At 26.6% G+C, this 11,229-nt stretch overlaps 2 protein-coding genes across 5 annotated transcripts; one reads left to right on the top strand and one right to left on the bottom strand.

The window, feature by feature from the left end:
• Nucleotides 1-509: 509 nt before the first annotated feature.
• LOC132919434 (NADH dehydrogenase [ubiquinone] 1 alpha subcomplex subunit 2) lies at nucleotides 510-2,045 on the bottom strand. The gene is made up of 3 exons (XM_060981036.1): nucleotides 1,864-2,045; nucleotides 1,692-1,798; nucleotides 510-827 (listed from the first exon to the last, which is right to left on the bottom strand). Exons 1-3 carry the CDS (start codon nucleotides 1,944-1,946, stop codon nucleotides 742-744), a joined length of 276 nt encoding a protein of 91 aa, XP_060837019.1. The 5' UTR covers nucleotides 1,947-2,045; the 3' UTR covers nucleotides 510-741.
• A 75-nt stretch (nucleotides 2,046-2,120) lies between these two features.
• Nucleotides 2,121-5,364, top strand: LOC132919433 (uncharacterized). 4 transcript variants are annotated; one of them, XM_060981032.1, is made up of 4 exons: nucleotides 2,121-2,250; nucleotides 2,350-2,490; nucleotides 3,882-4,145; nucleotides 4,876-5,364. In XM_060981032.1, exons 2-4 carry the CDS (start codon nucleotides 2,400-2,402, stop codon nucleotides 5,031-5,033), a joined length of 513 nt encoding a protein of 170 aa, XP_060837015.1. In that variant the 5' UTR covers nucleotides 2,121-2,250; nucleotides 2,350-2,399; the 3' UTR covers nucleotides 5,034-5,364. The 4 variants fall into 4 exon arrangements, with proteins under 4 accessions (XP_060837015.1, XP_060837018.1, XP_060837017.1 ...); XM_060981035.1 differs by having other exon boundaries at nucleotides 2,124-2,250; nucleotides 2,377-2,490; XM_060981034.1 differs by having other exon boundaries at nucleotides 2,124-2,250; nucleotides 2,356-2,490.
• The last annotated feature ends 5,865 nt before the right edge of the window (nucleotides 5,365-11,229 follow it).

Raw genomic sequence — 11,229 nt, 5'->3', positions numbered from 1 at the left:
CTAATTTTTCTATTCCTCTCTTCTATTTTACAGATTTAAAATCAAAATATTTTTAAATAGATTAATAATTATTAGTTTATAAAATTAGGTTGACACCTAAAAAGTTTTCTTTTGAAGTGCAGCCCTCGCCCTCGAGTTTCTAGAAGAATACTACTATACTACTGCTATAGAATCATTGGTAAATCAACTGATTAAAAAAAAAAAAAATATATAATTTTCATTTTGTATTGGAGAAATATATATTGGTATACATCTTATACATAATATGTTATGTATTTTCCTAATAACATTTTGATAAAATGCTTATTTTTCGTTGTGCACATAATATAATTTATTCAATAGTTTTGACCCAGTTGATAATATATGTTTGATATGCTAGCATTACACATTCAAAATAATTTTGATACAGATGGTAAATAGTGCTATAAACACACACAACACAATTGGTTGATAATTATTATTTGTATGATAATTATTTTCATATTTTGCAATAAACAAAAATAATAGAATGCTGTTTATAAACAATGTATTTTTTTTTAAAAAAAAACAAGATGTTATCCATAACTAAGTATATAATAGTTTAGAATTAAAATTACTAGTCCAAATTAAATGATTTAAAATATTTAATAATTCAATTCAATATCATATTGCTGAGCAGACTACAAAAACTGAAATATATTTACTATAATATTTTATATGTACATAATATTAAAATAACATTATTTTTCTTTTACCACAATTCTATTGTTTTACTAATCCTTCTATTTTCTTAAGCACATTATCCGCTGATTGATCAGATAGTTGTTCGCTTCGTTCTTGTCCAAATTCTAAATAAGAAAAATCTATTAGAATTTTATAGACAAATTTATCCTAGACTACCCTATTTTTTTTACATACATTTTAATAATAAAATTTATTTCTACTTTTAAAACAATTACAGTAGATTCTGCCTAATGTGGAAACGGTTAATATGTGTGTCCACGTAAAATGGATAAAATGGTCCCAATTGTGATAGGTTATATATTAACAAGATTAAAAGACTGTATAATATGGCACTTAGTAGTTAGTACTGTTTATGAGGGAAAATTTTATTTTATCATAGTGTGAGAATATATATTTAAAAACAACTAATATAATTAGGTTTTCCATTTTTATGGTTCAAGCATGAGTGCTTGAAGGGGGGGGGCAAGACAGGGCATCCTCCCCCTTGGAATTCAAATAAGATGTTGAACATTTTAACTTTTATTTTGATTTATAAACATTTTATCGATATTTTTACTTTAGTGTGTGGGGTAATTTCATGTAATTCTAACACATTTAGTAGTTAACAAGGACTAAACTTTTTTTAATGTAATTTTTGGTGTTTGATTTCATTATGCCCCTCCTGATAAATTTCCTGTGGGCACCCATGGGCACAAGTATGCAATATAAAAAGTTTTTTAATATTAAAAATGTTTGTATTTTTGTACTTATTTTAGTTTATTTTGTCAACTGCTTAATGTGAGCTAATAGGCTTGGTACCAACATATCCAGTAGCCACATTAAGATAAATTAACTGTAGATATAGATATATATACAATTAATATATTATTGATTGACCTTTATTAATCATTTAAAAATCACAACTTGTGTAATTTTTAATTTTTTACCGAGAATTAACTATTAATACAATTTTGTCAATTAAAACTCACCAAAGCGAGCAAATACTTTTGGTTCCACGCCACTACATTCGCGCACCAAAATGGGAAATTTTGGATTAGCTTTCTTCAATGGTACATAGTATTTTTCAACAAACTGTCTGTAAATAAAAGTTACATCTATTAAAAATATTACTCAATAGGTACCTACTACAGAAATACTAACCGCACTCCTTTGCTTGAAGGAGACGACTGACATAAATGCAATCGTAGTTCTTTTAGGTGGCTACCAAACTTAATTGCAGACATGATTAAATTTTGGTGAACGAAAAAGAACACAGATCAGTAACTTGTAAGTCGAAATAACGTAATGTTCGATGGTTCTTAGAAAACTAAAAATTTTTCAAACGATAACACTTATCAGCACATGTAATATTGATCATCTGGAAAATTATTGAGACAATGATTTATATTTGTTCACGAGATGACGCCGTTGTGTACAGTGTGAATGAAATTATAAAGATATAATTGATAACGATAAATTTCAAATTTCAAACAATTCAAAATTAATTTTAAGTTTTTAAACGGTGTTTGGCTGTACTTTAACATTTAAGTATGTATATAGTGAATATTTACATGTATTGTAATTTGTAGGTAATATTATATATTAATTCACTGGGACATTTAAAATTAAAATATTTAATATTATAAGTTTTAGATTTTCATCTTCTGTTTTAAGATTCATTACACCACTTTTTTTTGATGGAACTGGACCAAGTTATAGTTTTACATCATCTTAAAGAGTTAGGGTATGAGAATGTTGAATCTCATTTACTTCAAAAATTTATGAAAGGTATGTAATACTAAAAATATAAACTTTTTTTCAATTTGTTTATAACTCAATGACACATGACAATAACAGAACAAATGCAGTTTAGTTCCCAAGCGAATTTTTGGAATTTTTTTTTTAAAAATCTGTGTTTTTGCATGTTTAAATAGATGGTACTTTCAAAAAAATCCAGTAGAATTTATTTTGGAAGTTATGGTCAAAAAACTTCAAAATGCTCAATTTTTTCAAAAATTGTGTTTTTGAATTTAAATTACAAAAAATTTAATTTTTAAGATTTTTTTTTTTTTAGAAATATTTGTATTTATATGCTTAACATTTTGGTGGAATCAAAATTTGTCTATTATTCTTACTTTTTATGTTATTGTTAATATACCACTTAAAACTGAATTATAAAGTTATTTCAAACATTTGCATGTTTGAGAAACTCAAAATTGATTTTTTTGACCTTTTTGTTTTTCATTTGATGAGTAATAACATAAATTAGTAATTTAAAAAAAAAAAAAATACCCGCGACGGGGAGACATGGGTAAATTAATTGAACAATTACAATGTCAAATTATTGGAACTGAAAAACTGAATTTTCAAATAATAAAGTTTTAGAATTTACTTTTTTTTGACTGGAATTTGTGTAATATTCTTGTTTCTGATTTCACCAAAATGTTGAGCATATGAATATTAACATTTCTAAAAACTTAAATTTTTTGTATTTTAAATTCAAAAACACACATTTTAAAAAAAAAATTCCAAAAATTTTCTTGGGAGCTAAACTGCATTTATGCCCATTAAACATTAGTTAAATAAAAATTGATTCTTGTAATTAATTTATACATTAGTATGTTTTCAACTCTAAAATTCGGATCTTAATTTTAGATTTTAATTATAGGTTACATAATTTATTTTGTATATTTACTTAAGTCTTACGTGAATAATTTTAAAGATTTTAAATAAATAAAATTATAATTGTTTACATATAGATTAATTTATGATATAAACATTTACAATATATATACAGATATAATTTAAAGTTTTCTACAGTTCTCTATTTACATTTTGTTTTTATATTTAGTTTTTATTTATTCCTCAGCCTGTCAGCCTACTAAGAGCCATTGCTGCCATTGCGACACCTCTCTATTTCTCTCTATATATAATATCAAAAGTTAAATTTTTATATTTTCAATAATATTTTGGGCTATAAGCCTATAACATCTAGGTACCTATCAAATTCTTAGTCTTCTTAATTGACGCTTTTTGTTTATTTTGTATGTATTTCGCTCACATGTGTGACTACTGGTGTTTAGTTTCATTTATTAGAAATAATTGTAGTTTAATATTCTAGTCTTAAATTAAAAATTTTTTTTAAATTAATTCATTTTGCATTGTATTTTAAATTTTAGATTTAAAAAAACTTATTAAGTATGAAAAACACAAAGCACTAGTTGAAGAAAAAAGAAATTTGAATGATGATTTAAATAAAAAAAGAAATTTATTGGAACAAAAACAAGATATTCCACCTAATAATTATTGTAAAAATGCATGTTGCAATAAAAAAAAAAATGAAGTTTTCGAAAGGTTATCACGCCCAAGTTCAAAAACAAAAATATGTTCTAAAGCTGTATCCACAATAGCTATTCAAACAGATTTACAAAAAAAAAAAACAAGTAAGATAGAAAATGTGACTATACAGAGTGTTTTGTAAGGATTTTGCGATATCTTCTGAAATAATAGAGATATCATATCTGGTTATTTTTATAAGACTCACAAGGACAAGGACTACAAGTATTTCATATTTTAATTTAATTTAATGTTTTGGTAAAAAAGTTAAAAGAATAATTTCATTTTCATAAAAATCGAAGATATACATTTAGTAGAGTTTATTTTTCTGGAAATTTTGATGTTTCAACATTTTATATTTATTAATCTCATCAATTTTAATATTTTTCTAGTTTCGAAAAAAATTGTGAATTATTTAATATCATATAAGTGCCACTGTTGTCAAACATGTGGCCAGTGGGCTTATGCCTATATAATAATTAAAAACCTAAAATGTTGAAAAGTCAACATTTTCAGAAAAATAAACTCTACAAAATGGCTATCTTCAATTTTAAAAAAAAATTATATTTTAACTTTTTTACCAAACCAATAAATTACATTTAAAAATGAAATACCTGTAATTCTTGTCCCAGTGAGTCTTACATAAAAAAAAAACAGAATTATGATTATTAATCAATATTTTAGGAGATATCGCAATGGGTAAATTCTCACGGGACACAATATATATTTTTAATACTTAATTAATTATATGTTATTTATTTAAAAACATTCTAAGTTAATAAACACTTTATAGTTATACATTATGCCTATTGTATAATCTTTAGTGTATGATTTCAGGTGAAAACAAATATTCACAAATTTTAAAAAGGAAACAAATGGATCCAGTATCATTACATCAGTATTACCAAAATGAATGGCAGAATCATAAAGTGCCAGGTGAAAAAAATCATAATGACTTACGGTGGCAAATTAGACAGGCTATGATACATAAATAAATTTATTTTTTACTTAATGTTAAGACATCTATAGATATTTGACTTTAATTTTTATTAATATATAAATATGTTGTAATTTCAAAATTTCAAAAATACACATCTACTTCTAATTACAATTTAGTTCAAATAAATTTTATCGAATACTTATTGACATGAGTGATTATATTTATACAATGTATTAATCTTAAATCGTTAATACATTGTAATTATAAATAAAAATAAAAATATTGAAATCTTAAATAGTTAAACACCTTGTAAATTTAAAAACAATCTTATTATTTATAGTTAAGTTATTTTTATTGTAATAAAGATTATACGTTTTTACTTTTAATTGAATTGTCATGTATATTCATAAAAACAAATAACAATTTAATGTATTAATTGTTTTTCTTGTTTATTCAAAATTAATAACTGTAGATTTGTGATGGGTCAAACCATTGATGTTCGGTTCAAAATTCGAACTCGGCATGAAAAGTGAAAATGTATTTCAACAATTATAACTTTAGGCTAATGACCTGTGATGTTGAAGCCTTACTTCTAATAATATATATATACATATATATAACTTACATATTAAAAAAATTAATATAAATGTAAAATTTATTTCAACAAGCGTGCTTTCGAATTTCTATGTAATTTAAAAATAATTTTATTTATGACGACAATTATTTTAATAGCTTTTAACCAAAATTAACGTAGTTGTTTTTTACCGATTACCATTAGAATATGTATATCATTGAATTTAAATTTAACCACGGTTTATGATGAGTATATCTTAAACCGTGAATTTAACATATCCAAATACCCACTCAACACCATTTTTAAACTATAAAGCAATGTGGTACCACTGGTACCCACTAGTCTACCGTTTTTAGACTTGATGCTCCCAAACCATGGCTTAAGATTATCTTAAGTCATGTCCCAAACCCAAACTACTAACTAGTAATCGTGAACGGTCACATAGATCCTGGTGACTAACTGACGCATGAGGAACTAATTGACGGGGGATTAAAATAATCATATGGATTTTACAAATTAATTAATTTTGTAATTAGTATTATTAATTTTTAATTATCAATGTATTTAAATGCTTTTAGGTTATTATATCGTAGTAACACTAGTGTAATAGTTGTTATTTAGCATAATCCATATAATTTTTGTTTAATAGACAATTAAATTATTTTTTATTATAACCTAATGTTTTAATAATACACGCATAAATTATTTCATAATGTTAGGTTTCGTTTATATATCTATAATAAAAAATTAAAATGTAGTAACTGAAGATACTGAACATTTCACTTCTCAGTTAAAATAGCCATAACTCATGTCTGGTCACCATATTATGTTTTTTTTATATTAATGAGAATAGTATATAACTTAGTATAACTATATAACTATAGCTACTATTATATTATTATTATTGCTTAAAAGTTTTAACTTTATTCATATTCTCACTCCCAGTCTCAGAGGTTAGTCGTAAATCCAGTGGCGCCGATCTATACCTATATTTCATGTTAGGGGAAAAAAATGCTGGTGTTAGACCCACCTACTAAAAAAATGTTTAGTTAGTTACGTTCGAATGGTACTATATTATTTCTAACTATATACATACAAGATAGGTACTGCATAACAAACTATTTTTGATTATCGCCCACCCACCCATAAATATTTCTGGGGAATTTTCCCCAGTTCATACCCGTGTTCGGCACTACGTGTTTTGGTACATATACCAAATTTGAATATTGACAAAACTTGGATATTTTAACGAAAAATAACGATTATAGGTATAGTTATCTATTTTGTTTTAAGTTATTATAAAAATATTATTTAAAGACACCAATTCGTGTATTATTATTTAACACTAACAGTGCAGAAGTATTCAAAATATTATGTAGATTAGTTTTAAACTGTTTATGCCATAAACTTATTAACACCTGCAGTGGCGGCTCGTCAGGGGTCTTTGAGATGGTGGACTCACCATAAAAAAAAGTAGTAAAGCAATAAAAAAGTTTGAAGAAAATTGTAGTACCTATAATTTAATATTTTTGTCTATTTGGAAAATAATTATGATGGTTTTCGATATTAATATTGATTATTGATAATATTATAATATTTTTACATTAATAATGAGAAGACGGGTGTCATGTCATTCAATAATAATAAGGGCGAAAAATATCGATAACAACAACTAATTACTAATTTATGCGATGCCAATGGCAGAAACTTTGAATGAGTCTAGTCTCAATGTCCTGAACAACATCTATACAATCTACCCCGCCCTCCGCCTTGTCGTGCATATACAATTTGTATAAGTACACAATTGAGTCTCTCGAACGGCAGACTCCCGAATAAATTTAAATGTCTGGCTAATAATAATATTACAACATAATAATACAGTATATAATCTATGGATATGGATCTATCATATTAATCTATCATCTATGGTAATCTTGAATCTTCGCTATTCGTCGGAGACGATTGACGGTTGTAATAATTTTAACGGAGAAAATAATAGACGTACAAATCGTTAAACCGTACTTTAATATATATAATATTTTACACGCATATGCCGTTCTGTTCAGCTTATTTTTATGAAAGATCTCAATAACTTCAATTCGAAACGTGGTAAAGACGGACGAGGAAAGGTGTTCCTGGGTCGGCGATGTGGTTACTGAACGTGTGGACATTAAATATGACAAAACTAAGTTTCACAAAAAAAATTGATGTTTACGTGAGTTTGATTTTCTATACTTTTGGAGCTTTAATTTACTTTTTTAGACATAAAATAAATACATACTTATTGCACCGGACAATCTGCTACACGCCGGGTGACGTATACTTATGCATATTTTATTCCCGAACGCGCGATGCATAAAATACGTGAGACCAAAAATACATAATCGTCATATTAGTATATTACCAGACCCATTTTATATAATAATTTATATTTATATTAATTGAATAAATAGCATTTTTCATTTTTAACTGGCCGAGTACTTGACTAATATAAGTTTTTTTTATCCCTAACAGAAATAAAAAGTTTTCTGAAAAGACGCATTAATATTTTTTTATAATTGTCTGAATTTTGAATATTTATGACATTATTAGATATTCATTTCATATTTCTGTGATAACTATTTCTGTTCAACCGATTTTTGTTTTTTTGTAGTAATTTAAAAACGAATAACTGTAGTTATTTGAAAATTTCACCAAATGTTAATGTTTGCATTCCTTATACATATTATAATTTTCAAAATATTTTGACTATATTAGAATAAAATATTAATACTTTGCAATATCTATAAAGATTTGGTCTATAGTTTATATGTTTTAATTTTACGTTAATATGTCAAACAGCTAAAATAGAAAAATAGATCGTATAATATCACAAAGAGTTCTATAAAAAAAAAACCATAGATTTATCATATTATAATATTCGTCATCTGTGGCATGCGACAATCGAAGACGATTAACAATTCTATAATAGTCTTAATGACCAGTCGTTAAATAACAGTCTTCAGTACATGACAAGTACTCTCCTTTTCATTTCGTGCTGTTTATTTTCATAAAATATCTTTATACTCCCATTTAGAATCACGATGAAGATCGTATGAAGAAAATTTGGAGTTTCTTAGGTGGCGGCGCACCACTCCGTATACACTGTAGATTGGTACAACTCGGTTTCCCAGGAAGAGTCGACGCTTAAGTAAGTTTTTTTTTTATTATTCTTTTTTGGGATTAAAATTATTTTTTAAACTTAAAATAAAATATATTAATTTATATGAACAATCCGGGCTAGTCGGACGATGTAGTTGATGTAGACGCATATTTTATTCTTCAGGGTCCAATGAAAAAATAGTACACAATGCCTACTTATTTTACTCATTAGTTATAGTAGACAAAAATTGTGAGAAATAACAACCATGTATTATTCGTATTATTCGTGATTATATTATATTAGAATAGTAGTAGAAATGTAGAATAGTACACCTTAGATCCTGGACGTGGATGTAGCGAAAAATATATAATGATTTTACAATTATGTAGTTTATTTTTTGTGAATTCTTGTAGCAAATATGGATCAATTTGGTACTTTGGGTGGTAAATAGTAAAATAAAACAAAAAATTTCAGATCTTGCCATAATATCGGAAAAACAAAAAAACTGAAATAATTACGCTATATCCTTGTATAATGTCAACCCGGAGGACGATTGGCAGTATCATTAAGAAGCTCATCTGAATAACAAAAATAAGTGTTGCCAGGATGTGTTTGTTTTATAGTATAATTTTTATTTAGTTGTTCCCTTACGCATCAGCGCACATCTCTCATCCACTCATCCAACACATTGACTATCGCCGGCCGGCAACACACATATTATACACATTACCCGTTTTTGTAGCTTTTACAATAGCGAAAATTATATTTTTATTCCTAGGTTTCCTTATTTTAATGAATTATATATTATTATTAGTATTTACATAGTTTAAGTTGATGTATATTTTTTTTTTTTTTTTTTGAATGCATTCATATGATCAGTGGCGTATTTAGGAATTTTAGGATAAAGGCAACACATATTTTGCCGCCTCTTCCCCCCAGCAAAAAAAAGCTAAAAAACTTCTACGCTGCGCAATGGTGAAACTGTTAATACCATAGAATACCATGTTATCAGGGGCGTATTTAGGCACAGGCCCGGGCCTAGAGCGGCAACATTTGGAGGGCGGCAAATTTTAACAATATTTTTTTACAAAATTACAATAAGTATTTTTCATTTGATGAAATCAAACTTATAACTAATTTTTTGTTCGCACAAAATTAAACATCTATCTACATGTACCTACTATATTTATACAAATTTGCCGAGGAAAAAAGTTTTTTTTTTTTTTTTTAACTTTATTTTAAAAACATACAATCTGTAATTTAAATTTACAATAAGCATGTATGCGGATATACATTTATTTTTTTGACATGCGACGCTTGAAAAAAAAAAGAAGCCACCCAATAGCAGCACTTTATAACAGAAGTTAGTTTAATTTATAGTTATTAATTAATTTTGGTTTAGATCACTGAGGAAAAAAGTAAAAGAAAAAATTTAAAGTTTTAATATTTGTAATTTAATGTTCATTAATAATGTATATTTTTAATATAATATTATAATATAATAAATTGTATATTTAAATATGTTTTATAAATAATTTTAGGAATGATGGGGGGGGGGAGGCGGCAAATTGGAAAGTGCCTATAGGCGGAAAAACCTTAAATACGCCACTGCATGTTATATAAATAGTATAGTATTTTATACCTCTATGGCATACATTGACGTCACTGCGCCAGTACTCATAAAGTACAAAATAAATATTTGCCGTTCTGGACAACTGGACCCAAAACCCCTACCTAAATATGCCGCTGCATATGATGCGTTATTGCGTTATCGCTTACGATGTGGATTAGGCCTACTGGGGACACCACAATAAAAAAACGCGCCTCGTGTAATACCTCATAATGTTATTAAACAATACGGATAATGTTATTGTACGTCGTTTAATAATAAAGGTGGTTTGGAAAATTACCTAACACTGTTATTCTTATCTTATACTTTATAGTTACCTTGCATACCTTTTTTTTTTATTAAATACCAATTAAATAATTATTTATATTAAGAAACGAGAAATATTAACGTTTTATAAAGTATTTCAATAAAATAATATTTAATATTTAAAAAATATTCTTTGACTTGTTATACCGCCGATTTCACGTCTAAATGACGTGGGAGATTATAGTTAATATGGAATCTAAATTGTCGTTGAGGTTCTAAATGTCCAAAGGGATCCAGTTGACGTACGTGGATCTACTTGTCGCGGGATCTGGGCGGTACGTAACCACTAGTAATTACCAAATGACAAATGGCCTTCCAAACCCTTGAAATACATTTTCAAGTGTAGATATATTTTTACGAATTTACGTTCCTATTCTACTCGGAATTTCCGTAACCGAAATTGCCGATTAATAAATAGGTAGAGAAGATATTATCGTGGGTAGCAATAATATAGTAATAAATAATAATAATCTGCTGTGGTTAGAAGTTAGAACACTAGCGTCTATTTAGTAAGTTGAAGCAGTGGACCCAGAATGTGAAAAAAAAACTATTTTTTGTATCTATATTTCTATAATTCAACTAATTATAAACCTCCCCGA

This window comes from Rhopalosiphum padi, chromosome 2, assembly GCF_020882245.1.
Source record: "Rhopalosiphum padi isolate XX-2018 chromosome 2, ASM2088224v1, whole genome shotgun sequence".
In the NCBI taxonomy this organism is placed as follows: Eukaryota; Metazoa; Arthropoda; class Insecta; order Hemiptera; family Aphididae; genus Rhopalosiphum; species Rhopalosiphum padi.
This window is presented reverse-complemented; position numbering and strand designations above follow the sequence as displayed.

Coding starts and splice junctions, on each gene's coding strand:
- LOC132919434 (XM_060981036.1), bottom strand. CDS start 1,946: ATGTCTGCAATTAAGTTTGGTAGCCACCTAAAAGAACTACGATTGCAT. Junction 1,799..1,863: donor CCTTCAAGCAAAGGAGTGCG/GTTAGTATTTCT, acceptor TTTTATTTACAG/ACAGTTTGTTGAAAAATACT. Junction 828..1,691: donor AAAAGTATTTGCTCGCTTTG/GTGAGTTTTAAT, acceptor TTTCTTATTTAG/AATTTGGACAAGAACGAAGC.
- LOC132919433 (XM_060981032.1), top strand. CDS start 2,400: ATGGAACTGGACCAAGTTATAGTTTTACATCATCTTAAAGAGTTAGGG. Junction 2,491..3,881: donor ACTTCAAAAATTTATGAAAG/GTATGTAATACT, acceptor TTTAAATTTTAG/ATTTAAAAAAACTTATTAAG. Junction 4,146..4,875: donor TTTACAAAAAAAAAAAACAA/GTAAGATAGAAA, acceptor GTATGATTTCAG/GTGAAAACAAATATTCACAA.